This window comes from Lepidochelys olivacea (genome assembly GCF_965140295.1).
Source record: "Lepidochelys olivacea isolate rLepOli2 genome assembly, chromosome: 6".
NCBI classification, from domain to species: Eukaryota; Metazoa; Chordata; order Testudines; family Cheloniidae; genus Lepidochelys; species Lepidochelys olivacea.
The window spans coordinates 95,579,795-95,597,327 of NC_140416.1; the positions used below are offsets into that span (position 1 = coordinate 95,579,795).

Below are 17,533 nucleotides of genomic sequence, written 5' to 3' on the forward strand. Positions count from 1 at the left end.
TCCCATTCATGGATTGCCAAGCAGAGATAAGTGCCTATCTCTTTGAGAGGGGTGGGGGTATAATACCCCTACTGTTGTCAGAATCTCCCATGGACTAGCTTAGGTGGCTCCCTGCCTGTGATGCTGGCTTTTGTGGATTGTATTCTATGGCGCCTATCCCTCTCCATTCGTTATATAGGGAGCCTAGCCAGGCTTTCTGGATCGCAGTGTTGTTCCTGTGATTTTCTAGGTGCCTAAAATTTAGGCATTGCAACACCTAAGGACTTTTATGGATCTGGACCACAGCATTTAAAGTTTCTTTACTAATTCTGCTCTTTAGGGGAAAAAAACTCAATGCACACCCCAGCAGTGCAAATAGTTGAGCCCCAGACAGTAACTACTGACTAGCCTCCCTCCTTACCTACTCTCTGTTCTCATACTATTTCCTGTTACCTTCCTAGTCAGTAATGGCCCTTATAATAAGACCTGGTTCCCAGATCTGTGTATTTGGGCTATGATGACCAATGCTTCTCAATTAAACTCTGAGGGAGCACGGAGAAGAAAGCAACCCATCAAAAATCCAGGCAACCTCTTAAGGTAGTCACCCACCATCACACCTACTTATATGGGATCAAATTCTGAGGATCTTACTGGGTGACGAATGAGTGAAAACCGACTGTGGACTTTGGCCCAGATCCACAAAGGCACTTAGGCACCTAAACCCCAGTCTTAGCTGCCTAAGTCTCGGGTTTAGGCACCTAAATCCCAGTTTTGACTCCAGTGCAATCCACAATACTCCTGCTGAGCCCTGTAGGTGCTTAAACTCACTCGGCTCCTAAGTTTTCAAGGTAAAAGTTGCCTAGGCACCTATGATTCAGCCTTTGAGGAAGCACATGGTTGCTTCCCTCTAGGCATCTAGATGCCTATCTGCCGCCTAAGCTCCAGGTGGCAGGGTCCTGTCCATGGATTGCTAAAAGGGCTAGGTGCCTCCCTGCAGCTAGACATCTATCTCTGAGAGAGGAGCAGGGCTTAGCACACACCCCTCTAGTGGGCATTTCCCAATGGCTGGCTTAGGCTGCTCCCAGCCTAGCATGGTGGCTTTTGTGGGTCACACTCTTAGTTGCCTCTCTCCATTCATTGTACAGGGAGCCTAGAAGCCTAACTCAGACCTTGTGGATTACAGTGATGTATTACTGCGATTTTCTAGGCACCTAAAAGTTAGGGACCATGATGCTGCCATTGCAACACCTAAATTAGTTTATGGAGCCCAGCCTTGGTAACCATGCCCAAAGGAATTACCATGCCAAAACACACCTATCGTCTATCTAGTCTTCTACTCTGTCTCCAGCAAAGGGTAATGCCTACTACTTCAGAAGCAGATGGAACCTCCTCATAATGCTCTCACATTGTGCAACACTATAAAGAGAGGGTACTGATTATTTTAGGCCCTGAACCATGAGGATTAGTAATCCTGGTGATTTTACCCTAGCAAGTGTAATTGCAGATCTTATTTTTATTAAAATAATTGTCTAATCTTTTGTTGAATCTTATATCACTTTATCCAAATGGGAATCAGAGAGCTAAACTCAACAGAGGCAGTCAGGTCTGTTTTCTTTTTACTACATTAGACCTTTTTCTTTCTTTTTTCCTCTCAAAATTCAATTTCAGATCAGCCTAATGAAAGTACCCACATCCGAAGGGGCTGCAATTAAAAAGTAGTGCAATAGCTGATTTTGTCCATTCCTCACTCCTCTATATTTACAATAGTTTATAATATCATTGAAGCCAGGTCATAGATTACATGAAGCACTAATTAATGAGTTATTTTCACTGCAGTATATTCATATTAAGAAGCAGTTGTGTGCTGACAAAACTACAAACTTTCACTTCAGGCAAACTGGGATAACACCAGCTGTGCAGTGAGACAATGTAGTTATTGCTAGGAGAAACTGTTCTGTACCCTGTACCGCAGCAGGCATCAGTATTTGAGATAGGCCTGAACTGAACGCCATTGGCAAACACAAACTTTGAGAAGTTCACGTCTTTCCCTGAATTTCATGGACAGGCCCTGTCTCTATAACAGGTGAAACAAAAGCCCTATATCTGACCAGGCTATTGAGGCTATTTGGATCTGGATTCCCCCCATCTAGACATTTATACTGCATTTATCAGTCGTATCTGAGCACCTGCACATCTGAACTTCACAGCCTGGGATCATCTCTGGTCTCTCTCAATAAAACAAGTAGTGTTTGTGCCACAATACAAATGTTTTTGGAATGCAGAAGAGGGGATCAGTGTGGAGAGCACCTTTCAGCCACACCGAGGTTCTCCTAGATCCACGCAGCTGCCATGTGTTTTCCTTCTGTGCTTTGCCTCCCAAGGCAAGACCCTTCCAGGGGACATAGGACCTAGGGCTCACGTCAGAGGTTTGACCTTGCAAACTCATCACAGGCTTCATCTCCTCTCTACAGCCTCTCCTTACTTCCCCCTTCTAACAAAGGCTACTCCAGCTTGAAAGAGCACAGACCCTGGCCTATGGTTAAAGTCTCCCTTTCATTCCCCTTTTGGATCTGTTCCATGAGAATGTACTCCAGTAGCTCAGAGCTGAGTCCTCATTATAACTCTAGGGAGTATGATCTATGCATTCATCTACACAATGAAAGTTAGTCTAATTGAATTAATAATAAACATCACCCCTAAGTGTAGCTTTGAGATGAAGACATGTAACACCGCCAAGACCCAAGGAGGTTACCCCATCAGTTCCATTATTCTGAACTCATGGTCTTACAGGCAGGCCAAAACTTGATGCACTGCAGTAATCCATTGTTCCAGCAAGGGAAGATGTCACTTTTTAAAATCAACATAAAAGGTAGAAAGCAAAAATGTTAACCCCTTGACAATAATCTGAAACACTGTTTTGTGTTCTTACACTCAGCTCAGTTACAAGTGCAGCTTTATAATGTATCATCATATTTCACCACAGCTGTGAGCCATGCTTACCTATTCCCAGTCATTCATAAGAATCAAATAGAATGCTTCTTTATTGAGAAAATACATTTTAATATTTTACACTAGCTGGCCTTAAGCTATTCAGTATGTCACTCTGCTAAACCTGTTTAATTTACTATTTAGAAATGATTCCCAGTTAGCCAGTGAAATGCCTGAGGACAAACTGAATTTATGAGAGATAAGGTTTGTTCAGAATATCTGACTTGCAGTGACACAACCTGCCTGTATATGAGATTAATGCCACCACCTTTTAAGGTAAAAGAAAGGACAAAATATTGTGTACACTTGAGAACTGAAACCTGGTTCAGACTACATGACATTAAGAAATATCCTGGTGTTGCACTCTATAGGCAGCAGTCTTTAGCATCCTGTTGAGATAGAATTTCTAATAGGCAGGAAAAAGTGTTTGTTAGAAAAACAAGAACTTTGCATATCTTTCATCATTGACTTTCACACATACAGCACACAAATTTCTTGCTTTAATATTCATTCCTAGAACTGCTCCATTATGTATTGCACCTCAAGAATAGCAGGAAATGTTGACCTCAGTAGCCCTCACATGATGTGTATTAGAAATGGATCAGAGCAAAAATCCCAGATCAGAAGCTTTCAACTTGGAAAAGTTCAGATACAAGTCCAGGTTCCACCTTCATCCTGAACTCCTGCCTGTACATATGTTCTTATAAAGAAAAACACCAGAACTGAACACACTGTGCTTTGGGGAGATGCAGATGCAAATTCAGATCTGCAATTTGATGGTCAGGTCCATCAGAAACATGTATATAGGCCTTAAATTAATCTCATGGTATAAAATATATACGTTGCTACATTTTTCTCAGTTGGGTATAACATAATTCTGCGAGAGCAAGATATAAGATAAGCAATTGCCAGATGTCAAAATTTATACACTTTTAAAATATATATAGTTTCCTCTTGTGAACTATAGAGTTGTGAGATTCTCAACAGTTTGACCAGGCAGGAGGAATTGGGTTCAGCTTCATGCAAAGGTTTTGTGAACCTAAGCAAGCCTCTTGCTTCAGTTCTGGATCCATCACAAAACTCCATTCCAGGTGAGTATAAAATAGTTTCAAGTTTGCTTGCAAACATTTTGCACTGCATTTGAGAATAGATCTGAACATCCACCTACAATGTTTTAGGGCCATCCTCTCCAGACTCCAGGTCAGAACACTGAACAACTACGATTTGAGGACTTCAATAGCACAGATATAGGTGTGAGGTTTTTTGCAGGAGTGGTGGGTGAAATTCTGTGGCCTATGTTGTGCAGGAGGTCTGACTAGATGATCATAATAGTCCCTTCTGACCTAAATTTCTATGAAACTAAAAAGAGGCTGTCTGCCACAAAATCCATCACAGGTTTTGCGCTGAGCCTAATGAAGGTTAGGACAGGACTTGAGCAGACCTCCCAACAGTCCCAGGTTTTTCAGGACTATCCCACTTTGAATGCCAAAACCCTCTACCTCAGTTGAAGTGACTATTTCTGCATTCGGGGGCACTTGGGATGGGAGGTTGGAGTCTCCAGGCTCCCTGTTTGAGAGGGCCCCAAAACCAAGTGGCATTGTGACCTGGCACACAGGATTGCAGCACCACTCAGGACATACCCCTCAATAGATGCAGATGGAGGGGCTCACAGGCCAAATTTGAGTGGTACTGCAACAAAGTGTGCTAGATTACAATGCCAACCAAATTTGGCCCATACACACCTCTGTCTCTAGCTATGGAGGGGGAGAGGGGCCAGACATAAATGGCGCTGTGTCCCACGTTAGCCACTTGAAATGTTGGGAGCTATGCTTTGGCGTGTGAATACTTATGCACTGCAGACCTCATCAATAAAGCTCACTCATGTACCTCAATATTGAGCTTCAGTGCTGCAATTTGAGCTGCTCCCAGTAAATAGGGATAGAACATTCTCAGACTGAAATTCCAAACACATCAGGCCAAATTCAACCCCAGTGTATCCTCACTGACTTCAGATGATCTACACCAGCACAGAACATGGCCCCCTCGACACTACTGTAGAATAAAGCAAGTGTTGTCACTCTTCTGAAGTGAAATTCTAATCTTCCTCATCAAAACAGATTTTCACTACAAGAATTCTGGACTTTTGGTGTATGATTTATTTATGACTCATTTATTAAATGAATAGTCATCTTATTAATGAACCCCAGCTTTATCAGTCAAGCCGTAAATGTTCTTACGTTAGTGTGCACAGGCCTAACAACAAATAAATGATGCTTTAATGTGAATTCAGCATTGGTGAAAGCTGCCAGATTAGAAGCACTGCAAACAGGAACATGTACCGCACAGCCAGCAGCAATGCAGACCTTTTCACAATATCTTGACTGGGAGGCACCAGCTAAAGAGGATTATCAAGTCCTTATACCCATTTGGTCTTTGAGCCCTCTGTTGAGGCTGCCAGTTGGGATGGTGAATGTTGGCAATACCAACACTTCTTGAGTGGAACCTGGAATGAGACCAATTCATTTCACACAGGCCACCAAACAGCTCTCAGGTGATAACTTCTGTCACTACCCATTTGGGTTGGATTCAAACCAGAGACTACAAGCTGGAATGCGCCCTACCTCATTGCCAATCCCCCTGAGCCCTCCAGTCACCCTGTGGTCTGGACTTAGCAATGAAATATTAAGTTCATTTCTCAGAACTTCCAGGAAGAGGCTCAAAAAAAAAAAAAAGTTTCCTCCTTCACCGTGAGTTGCTGTCTTCCTCACATGTCTCACCTGAATCAGAGTCTCCAGCTCCAGTGGGGTCACACAAATATGCTCCCGAAGGAAATCCGCCTTCTCTGAGGCTATCGTATTTTTCTGGCTGCTTTCGAAAGGCTGCTCCAGGGCACGGAAGACAAGACCTCCAGTTACCAGGTAAGCTACAACCACAACAAAAATGGCCACCACCGTTTTCCACTTCATGACTGTCTGCAAGCCCTGGGAGGTGGTTTCCATGGTGGCGACCACAGTGGTCCGGGAAGAAACAGAGAGTCGTGGAGCTGGATGGTGCCCGTTAGTCTTGGGCTCAGAAGCTGGCATGGCTGAGGGAACAGCCACTGAAATGCAAAACAAAGGATGTTAAAAATAGGTTTGGTAGAAATTGATTTTTAATATATATTAGGGCTGTCAAACAATTAAAAAATAATCACAATTAATTGCAAGATTTAAAAAATAGTTGTGATTAATCACAGTTTTAATCACACTGTTGAACAGTAGAATACCAATTTAAATTAATTATAAATATTTTTGGTGTTTTTCTACATTTTCAAATATATTGATTTCAATTACAACACAGAATACAAAATGTACAGTGCTCACTTTATATTATTTTTATTACAAATATTTGCACTGTAAGAAAGATAATAGTATTTTTGAATTCACCTCATACAAGTACTGTAGTGCAGTCTCTTTATCGTGAAAATGCAACTTACAAATGTAGATTTTTCTTTACATAACTGCACTAAGAAACAAAAGCAATGTAAAACTTTAAAGCCTACAAGTCGAAGCATGAAGAGGCATACAAATGTTTAGCATATCTGGCATGTAATTACCTTGCAATGCCAGCTACAAATGTCCCATGCAAACGCCTGTTCTCATTTTCTGGCGATGTAAATAAGAAGTGGGCAGCATTATCTCCCGTAAATGTAAACAAACTTGTTTGTGTTAGCGATTGGCTGAGTGAGAAGTAGGACGGAGTGGACTTGTATGAGGTGAATTGAAAAATACTATTTCTTTTATTTATCTTTCTTACAGTGCAAATATTTGTAATAAAAAAATAATATAAAGTGAGCATTCTACACTTTGTATTCTGTGTTATAATTGAAATCAGTATATTTGAAAATGTAGAAAAACATCCAAAAACATTTTCACAGTTGCAGGAAATAGTTACTTAATGACAATAGACTCTGACATTCAAAAAGTCCTTTAAAGCACAAGTTATCAACATCATATGTCAAAATATACAGAGTTAATATCCTAAAATCAAATGTTAATAAGTTCTCAAACTGCATTTTTTTTAAACTTTGCCTATCTGTAAAATTCTGATTTTCATCATTGGAAATATATTTTCATCAGTTTTTGTATGTATGGTGCAATCGACCTTTATCAACATTTACCAATAAAAATCTAATCCTTCCAAGCCTCATTAAAAAATAAAATCTCTAATTGAAAGCATGGCCGGGATCTTTATGTATCTGCACATATAATTTTGTAAAATATTATGTCCAAGATACACAGAAGAACCTTGTTACATTGTAATGATAATCTCAAAATGAAGGGACACCTTCCCTCAAAGGATCCCTCAGCATTTCACATATTTATACAAACTATTCACAGAGATCATTTCACCCACTACTTCTAAGGACACACCAGCTGATGCAACAATTTAGGAAAGAAGTGGAGAAGTGTTTATCCAGTTAGAACACCAACAGGTATTTTAAGTTGGCAGAATGTAAATCACACAAAATGGAGTTTTGTCAGAACACTGGAATTAGCATCCTATTCTTACATAATTAATTATAAATTATTATTAATTTTTTATTAATAATTATTATTATGGAGTCAATAGTGACCAGAAGTGGTTAGAACTAGACCTGGTAGATTAGTGAAACATTTCTTTTCAAACATCTTGACAAATCAAAAGGCTGAGTTTGATTTACTATGATTTGTGGGACCGTATGATTCATAAGTACTCAGAAAGCCACTGGGTTTTTGTGAGAGTGTTCGTGAATCCTGGGAGCTTTAAAGATTTTAGCATGAAACATGCTTCATCCAGTGTTCAGTGCCAGACATTTACTGTTCATGAAGGGTGAAATTCACCATCATGCAGAGAGTCAGCACAAGGCCTATGTGTCACTTAAATCCTGCTTAAGCCCTCAGAATAGGGCTACCTAGGCCTTTGAACTGTCATGCTACTTTTCAAGCTGATCTGACTATACACATAGCATATCATATCGGTTTAGGAGAGGGTACTAGATTCATTTTAAACAGAACCTCTGCTGCAACCTTAACTATGGGGCTACTATCATTACTCCATAATCACTTTGAGACCTCATTGGTTTTTCAGGGGCTCTCAACCTTTCCAGACTGATGTACCCTTTAAGGAGTCCGATTTGTCTTGCGTACCCCAAGTTTCACCTCACTTAAAAAATACTTGCTTATAAAATCAGGCATAAAAATACAAAAAGTGTCCCAGTACACTATTACTGAAAAATTGCTGACTCATTTTTACCATACAATTATAAAATAAATCAAATGGAATATAAAGGTTGTACTTACATTTCAGTGTATAGTACATAGAACAGTATAAACAAGTCATTGTCTGTATGAAATTTGAGTTTGTAACTTTGCTAGTGATTTTTATGTAGCCTGCTGGAAAACTAGACAAATATCTAGATGAACTGCTGTATTGTACACCCTGGAAGACCTCTGCGTACCCCTGGTTGAGAACCACTGGTTTAAGTCGCAAATGAAATGAAACTAGATGACAAAAATATAGTCTCTGGTGCTAAACCAAGGCTGCCTTTACCCTCCAAGTACCTTAGCGTCTTCAAATTAAGAACTACACTTCGATGTTTACTGCATCTATGGGGAAGCAGTATTGTGAAGTGGCTGACTACATACAATTTGAACATACCAGCGTGATTACACCATTAACTAGACAATGGGTTACAATTCTCTCCCAGGAGAAGAACAATTTGTGGGTACAGAATAATTTAAAGAAATTGCTGTCTACTAAAAATCAAATTTTTTCCTAAAACAGGTACTTTCTTAAGCATTACTTTGGGGATGGATCCTCCACCTGCAGAATGACCAACATACTACAGAAACCTACTGAATGTAGTTCTCTTCACATGTAAATTTAATACTGAACTAGCACATGAAACCAGCTTGCACCCAGGAATCAGAAGGAAAGTAGCTTTTCTGTCAGTAATCCTCTCTCTACTTTCCCCCACATCCCAAGGATTTGTTGGCATGAACATAATGTGGGGAGTCAAAGGCCTGAATTCTAATCCCAGCTCTACTGCAACCTCCCTATATTTTGAGGCAAGTCATTTCACCTTTCAGTCTCAGTTTCCCATCTGTAAAATGGGAATAATAATGATTACTCTTTCTACGTCACAAGGATGTTATGGGAATTAATGCCGACATGGTACTTTCAGTATATAAAGGGCTGTAAAAATGCTGAGTTTTACTAAAATACAATCACCTCTGGAATTAAATGGAGAGGTAGTTTAACAATACACAGCAGCACTACAAAACAGTTTAGGAAAGTGAAGAATTCCATACCCACTTGAAACAGCAAATTCCATTTACAATTACCACACAATTACCCAAACTGGAATTTAACTGGGAAATTAAGATTTTCACCCTCATTCATCCAAAAAGGTGACATGGGATCTTTAATAACAGAAACTGGCCATGAGGTTTACACAGATCATTGGAAAGGAATGTTGCCAGATGGAGAGCTCCCAGCATCCCTCATGGTTGTGTCAAGGGAAACAAGAGATATATTTGGCTTTGAGCATATTAAACTTATGCAGCACGTACCCCGGCCTAAAAGAAATGGAAGGGGATCTGTGGCATAACTGATTTTTACAGCAGTTTAAGGTTCTTTTTGTGCTTGTGATTGGCTCGACTATAAAAACCACAAGAAAGGAATAAATCTTGAAGATGCACAGGGTGTTCCAACTGCAAAGGGCAAAATGAAAATTGATAAAAAGGTGTTACGCAGCTAGCCACACAATATAGTGTGGTTATTGAATAGGCCACAGCTGTTATGACATTTTAAAGGTTGGAAACTTGGAGTGTATTAGGGCATAGTGGAACCAATGCTGGCTAGACTCTAGTCCAGTGGTTCCCAAACTTGTTCTGCTGCTTGTGCAGGGAAAGCCCCTGGCGGGCTGGGCCGGTTTGTTTATCTGCTGCATCCGCAGGTTCAGCCGATGGCGGCTCCCAGTGGCCTCGGTTCGCTGCTCCAGGCCAATGGGAGCTGCTGGAAGCGGTGGCCAGTACGTCCCTCGGCCTGCGCCGCTTCCAGCAGCTCCCATTGGCCTGGAGCAGTGAACCACAGCCAGTGGGAGCCGCGATCGGCCGAACCTGCAGACGCAGCAGGTAAACAAACCGGCCCGGCCCTCCAGGGGCTTTCCCTGCACAAGTGGTGGAACAAGTCTGGGAACCACTGGTCTAGACTGTTGACTGCAAGGATGACATTTGATGGTGATTGGATGATGCTAGGTGTATAGCTAACTGCACATTCTAGAAAGAAGTAAATGTAGAGTATAAAAACCAAAAATAAAACATGAAATAACCAATCTGGAACAGTGACCACTGCAACTTGCATCCCTGGCAGAGTAAGTTAGAGCAATCTTGACCTCCCACTTTCTGTATTTGTGCTAAGCGATCTTTAGTTAGAACAATATGACTTAATAAAACCATCTCAGTTGAACTATTTGATATCTCATTGATTGATGATCTAAACCAGTGGTCCCCAAACTTTTCAGAGTCACACTCCCCCCTAACCCTGGTCCACGCCCTCCAGGAGGGAGGCAATGGATAGGGGTAAGGGAGCCAAGGCTGGGGGCACAGCTGCGGGCAAGGCTGGGGCCGAGGCTGCTTTTGGGATTCAAGTCTGGGGGCAGGGCTGGGAGTGGAGCCCTGGCCGGGGCCCGAGGCTGGGGGTTGGGACCGGGCTGGGAGTGGAGATGGGCACAGGGCCAGGAGCCAGGGCCGCAGCTAGGAGCAGAGCTGGGCGCGGCTGGAGCAGAGCTGGTGGCAGAGCAGGGCTGGGTGGCGTTCCCTCCCCGTCCATCATGGGAGCTAGTCCGGGCCCAGCCATGCCCCCCTGAAAGTTCCTCCATGCCCCTGAGGGGGGAACACCCCACAGTTTGGGGACCTCTGATCTACATGAATCCATTTAACAGATATAAAAATCAGTGCATTGTAATTAAACATTACATCAACTACAACTATGCTAAAAGAACATTAAGGTTGCAAAGTCAAGCGCTCAAAAGTTAGGAAGTGCCAGACTTAAGGTTGCCTCTGCATATGTATTACGATACAGTCTTTGATTACATAAGCACGTACTGTTTTTTCCATAGGATTGTTCAGTGTATAGGATAAATGGTGCTCATTGAATGGGTAGCCATTCAATAGTTCTCTTTATCTTCATCATTCAGTGTTTGGTCCCATGTACTACTTTCAGCACATCATCCAAACCCTGCACTGGATACAGAATTATTAATTTCCCCATGGGTTTTTTTCTATGATGCTCTGATCGTAGTATCTTAGTCCTATATAAACATCAAAGAATTTATCTTCACAACGCTACTGTGGGGTGCTGTGGCTTTATTCCCATTTACTCTTGGGGAACAGAGGCACAGAAAGTAAGGCCAAAAATGTCAACTAATTTCAAGTTCCCCATGTGAGAAGCCTGATTTTTTCAGAGTACTCAGCATTTTTATATCCATCGCACAGGTCCCATAGACCTTAGTTCTCTGGATGCCAGAAGGGGGAGCATTGAGCGTACAAGAGATACGTTATCTCAGCCTTCAGAGTAGCAGCCATATTAATCTGTATCCGCAAAAAGAAAAGGAGTACTTGTTGCACCTTAGAGACTAACCAATTTATTTGAGCATAAGCTTTCGTGGGCTACAGCTCACTTCATCGGATGCATGCAAGTGGAAAATACAGTGGGGAGATTTATATACACAGAGAACATGAAACAATGGGTGTTACCATACACACTGTAATGAGAGTGATCAGGTAAGGTAAGCTATTACCAGCAGGAGAGGAAAAAAAAAAGCTTTTGTAGTGATAATCAAGGTGGGCCATTTCCAGCAAGAATATGTGTGGAACAGTAGGGGGGGAAATTAACATGGGAAAATAGTTTTACTTTGTATAATGACACATCCACTCCCAGTCTTTATTCAAGCCTAAGTTAATGGTGTCCCATTTGCAAATTAATTCCAATTCAGCAGTCTCTCATTGGAGTCTGTTTTTGAAGCTTTTTTATTGAAGAATTGCCACTTTTAGGTCTGTAATCGTGTGACCAGAGAGATTGAAGTGTTCTCCGACTGGTTTTTGAATGTTATAATTCTTGACATCTGATTTGTGTCCATTTATTCTTTTACATAGAGACTGTCCAGTTTGGCCAATGTACATGGTAGAGGGGCATTGCTGGCACATGATGGCATATATCACATTGGTAGACGTACAGGTGAACGAGCCTCTGATAGTGTGGCTGATGTGATTAGGCCCTATGATGGTGTCCCCTGATTAGATATGTGGACACAGTTGGCAATGGGCTTTGTTGCAAGGATAGGTTCCTGGATTAGTGTTTTTGTTGTGTGGGTGTGTGGTTGCTGGTGAGTATTTGCTTCAGGTTGGGGGGCTGTCTGCAAGCAAGGACTGGTCTGTCTCCCAAGCTCTGTGAGGGTGATGGGAGACCTTGCTTATTTAGTGAGAGAGACAAGCCTTCGAGCCACACAGAGCTTGAAGGATCTGAAGAAGAGCTCTGTGTGGCTCGAAAGCTTGTCTCTCTCACCAACAGAAGTTGGTCCATTATCTCAGTTCTGGTGCCCGACATCACAGTGGCCCCTTGCAGTCACGAGGAGCAATTATAAAGAATGTCCTACTCAGCCCCTGCAGCCCTGGACTGGAGTGACACTGCAAGGGTGGTGCAGTCCAGTCAGCAAACAGGACTTATGGAGGGATGGAGCATGTGTGAACTGCAATTTTTCAGGAACTTATAACTTGATCAAATTTGGGTGAATGTTCACAGAGCATATCCCTGACACCAGGGCAACTCATCTTGACAAATTCCAAGTCCCTGCTTCAAAGCTTCTCAATGAAACCACTGTAAGAATGCTGGGGCCATGGATTGTTTCTTCTTTTTAAAAATAGAAAATATGTATTTTTCCCCTCACCTCATTCTCAGATAGGGCTCACCCATTTCAGGAGACACTTCCCAAAAAAGTTCAGCATAAGGCAGCTACCCCCTATGGAAAATTTCAGCCTCAACAATTTAAGGCTGACAAAGTTATAAGCAACTGAAAATATGGTCTTGGAATGTCAAGGAACCTCAACATAGGTGTTGCTACCAGCTCTACTTATATGTTTGGTTGACTACATAGGAATAAATGAATTCATTTCACAGGCATTACAAGTGGCTCTGCAATACTATTATTTTATTATAAGACAAACGTATTGCACAAGAACAGGGTATTAGAAAATGCAAAAACAAAATCCCAGTTCTGTTAATCCCCTATTGTATTTCAAAATAAACCACTATCAGAATGGACTTTTCCCAGGGCAATGTTTGTTAAATCATATTGAGGGTGAATTAATCTGCCTCATTGAAAGCAATGATGAATCCACACACACACTATACTGGCAAATATGCAGCCCTCAAAGGAAAGTGTGTGTTTTGACACAGGTCTTTTCCCAGCAAGAGGATGCCAGTGGGGAAAGCAAGATCCTGTTTGTTTGATCAGAAGACACTAATGTTACCAGCTGCATTAAATGTCTGCTTCTGCACTGCCATTAACCTCTGAAAGAGCCATGCAATGAGAGCCAAGCCTTGGAAATCCTTCTGCACTTGCATGAACAGAATAGCCATGCTTTGCATTAGAACAGAGAGGCTTACACATGAGACTTCTAACAACACTCGATAAGAGTTAACCTAGCAAAACCCCTGCCACTGATGGGCAAGCAGGTTAAGGCAGGGCAAAAGGGTGAAATGTAAAATATTATTGTTACTAAAAGGATGCACACTGTGTTGTGGACATTGACTTAAGAGCTTTTTACCTAGGTATTCTGGATATATTGCTTTAATCATTTATTTGTGGCTAAGGATTAAGAAGTAGTTAATGACTTGAATGCTTGGATCTGGAGAGTTTGTTCTATGTGCCAAGTAAGAACTTTGCTCCTTAGACGTCTGACCCTGCTTCCACTAAAGTCAGTTGTAGAGTTGTCAGGATTGGGGCCTAGAAAAACAGTTCAGGGATTAATATCCTGTAAGAATGTACAGTAGGAAACAATCCTGCACTGACCCCTTAGAGAAGAGCTAGATGACCTAAAAAAAGTTTTTCCATCTTCATTGTTGCCAACTCGCACAATTTTAGCACGAGTCTCCTATTGGTATTTTTCTTAAATCCCCAGCTCCTGGAGGCAAGTAATTGCATGAGAATATCAATCAGTATCAGACAAAGGGCTTGCAGTCTCCTGCCTTGTGCCTGCAGGGATTACGCATCACCAGCCCTGCAGCAGTGCAGAGCTCCCTCTGCAGCTTTATCCAGATCCCTGCTGCTGCAAGGAAGACTGTGGTCCTGGGAGCAGAGGGGGCAGAGCAGAACCCCTGGCCAGGGCCACAAGGAGGAGGATGAGACCCCAGGCTCAGGGTCGGCCACCCCACTGCTGAATGACTCCTGACAAGGGATGAAGTCATTCAGCAGCAGGGTGGCCTCCCCCACTGCTATGGTCTCCTTCTCCACTTCCTCCATGCAGTCCCGATGGGATCTCTCTGCTCTGCCAGGACCACAGCTTCCCCCTGCACCTTTCACCCTGGGGTCATGGGCCCTTCAGCTGTGCAGGGAGCCCTCTGCAGCTCTGCCGTCAGTGCTGCCCTAACCCAAACCCTAGTTAGGGTTTCCAACTTTCTAATTCCAGAAAACCAAACACCCTTGCCCAACCTACTGCCCCGCCCCTTCCCTGAGGCCCTGCCCACTTCCCTGCCCTTCCTGAGGCCCCACCCCCACTCACTCCATTTCCCCCTGCCCCCGGTAGCTTGCTGTCCCCCACCCTCTCTCATGTGCTTATTTTCCCTGCAAGGCCCAAACAGGCATATTTATTGTTTTGACAGATGTATTATCTTAAGTTCAGGTTTTATTTGTTACAGGACACTAGAGCTGGCAGCAAAATAGTCAAAAAGGGTAATTTTTTAAAAAAAAATGAAATTTCACAAAGATTTTCATGATTCTTTCCCTCCCCTCATCCCATTTTTCGTAACCAGCTCCATGTTTTTTGTTCACTAAAATTTAATTTTATGTGCAGAATTAGGACCACACATTGTCATAGCTGCAATGGGTCTATTAAAGGCCCACTTCTGAAGCCCAAATACAAATCCATAGAGCACAACCACAGAAATGCACACCTGTCCAAATACCTATATAAATAAATCTGTAGAAACTGACTCCCACAGCTACATGCAGATACACACGTGTATTCATGTGTACACATCTATCATGCACTAACACATTACTTCCACATTATTTACTATTACAATTGTTGTTTAGTGCCTAGAGACCCCAAGTAAGATCAGGGCTCCACGGTGGTAGGTGCTGGACATACACATAAGAGAGTCTGCAACAAAGAGTTTATAATGTAGCTAGACAAAGGTGAGGTGAAATGTATGATACATTAGCTCTTCTGCAATTACTAGTCAACAACATTCACTTTTTAAAAAATAATACATTTCTTTTAGAGTTCCCTTCTCTTTTAAAATCTTGTTATGAAATGAATACACATATTTTATGTCATCAATTTTTTGAGCACAAGCCAGCAAAAGGAATAAAAGTCAAAGAGTTAGGCTGCAAATTTTATTCACACAGGTATACACACATGCGGCAATACACACACCTCCCTACACAAAGACACAGTCTCTTACACACATACAATGCATGTATGCACACACTTGCCTATGCAGAGACATTTTTTCATACACTTTTCCAGGGGTTGCCTAAATCACCCAGCCAGGAATGGAGGAGAGTGGGTTGGCGGGGAAAGGATGGTGGCAGGGGGGCTGGGAGGGTGGAGGAGAGAGGATGGGGAGAGAAAGAGGCCAAGGACAAGAGCAGGGTGGGGCTGAGAGGGGGCAGTGAAGGAGAGAAGAGTGTGGAGGTGTATGTGGGGTGAATGGGAATGCAGAGGGAGGCAGAAGGCTACAGGTGTATGAGGATGTGCGGGGCACAGGGTGTATAGGGACATATTGGGAGTGCAGCAGTGTATGGAGGTGAATGGGGTGCAGGGCTGTGGGGGGTGAAGGACATGGAAGTGGCTGGTCTGGGAGGTGGAGGGGATGGGTGGGAGAGTGTTGTAAGGAGTACAGGGCTGGGATGGGATGGGGGAGGGATGCAGTGAGGGGAATGAGGGTGTGGGGGGGTTGGGATGGGGAGGGATGCAATGATGGGGGGGATGGGGGTGCAGGGGAGTGTGACAGGGAGCAATGGAGTTAAGGGGGTGGGGGTGCAGCTCCATTTCCAGCACTCAGAGACGGGGCTACATATACCTCGAGCTCCTGGGTGCTGGCAATGGGGCGACAGACAGATCGCGGTTCGCTGCTGGGCATGCGCCGCAGCTCAAGCCCAGCCGTGCGAGGAGAAAAGGGCCGGACAGCAGCAGGAGAGGTGAGCGCCACGCGACCCCTCAGCCACCCACTGAGCACTCATGAGTCAGGCTAGTTCCTCCCTGCCCTGATCCTCCCACCCCCATAGGAGCTGCTGGTGGGGCAGCACACGGACACCCCCCCCCCGGCAGCCCCTAAGGCTAGGAGCTGGACATGCGGTGCTGAGCGGAGCCGCCAGGATCCCTTTTTGAACCGGTGTTCTGGTCCAAAACTGGACGCCTGGTCACCCGAACCCTAGTCCCCAGCCTAGCCTCTGATTCATTTGCAGCAAACGTAAACATAAGTAGTTCATCTTAAAAATAAAGATAAAAAAATAAAAATTAGGGGGGAAAAATCTAGTTCCATCAAGCCTACTCAGACAGCTCTTCTGCAGCACTGCCCTATGCACTTGGTACATCCCTCCTGAAGCAATTAAAAAACACAATCTTTTGCAAAGTTTACATAGCACCTTGCCAATTAGGAAAGTTCCAAGGAGCAGCACCAGCAAAACCAGTCCTGAGGATGAGACTGGAACACAAACTGAGACTACCTGCCTGGCCTGTGCTAGAGGGATGCAGATGGCCTGGGGAGAGGCAGACCCACTTATGTTCACAGCATAAAACAAACACTCCTGCTGGAAGGTTGTAATGTGACACTATGTTCCTTCTGAGAATTCAGAATGATGACACAAAAGAACCCAACACACAGAAAGAGAAAACAGGCTGTTCCCTAAGGCAGAGAAGCACAACTCAGCCCACTCTGCTTTCAGCTGCTTGTCACATACTGACTGATTTGGACACTTTTCTACATAGCTTTCCAACCTGTAAGCATGACCAGGAACCACCACCACCCCCTCCCCCCATACACACACACACACAATTTCTTCAATAGCCTGCAATTCCAACACATCCCTCAACACACTGCAGACCTGGGTCCGGACCGGCATTCCTGCCAGGCAACCTGAGAGTCTACAAATGGCTGGGACACGAGAACAGAGCCTGAGCTGGCTGTAGGGAGACAGGGGAGAAGCAGCTTTAGCAGTGCTGCCAGCATCAGAAGGGGAGGTGACCATTGTCTCTCCTGGGCCTGAGACTGAGCTAGAGTCCCAGATGCACAACAGATGCTGAGCCCCAAGATTCTG

The 17,533-nt window shown here is 43.4% G+C and overlaps 1 protein-coding gene across 1 annotated transcript in view; it reads right to left on the bottom strand.

Annotated features, from left to right (window-relative positions):
- KCNK10 (potassium two pore domain channel subfamily K member 10) overlaps positions 1-17,533 on the bottom strand; it is a 99,900-nt gene that overhangs the window by 57,555 nt on the left and 24,812 nt on the right. Inside the window, exon 2 of the mRNA XM_084630512.1 lies at positions 5,745-6,067. Within this exon, the coding sequence (XP_084486638.1) occupies positions 5,745-6,067 (323 nt within the window). The remainder of the gene's footprint in view (positions 1-5,744; positions 6,068-17,533) is intronic.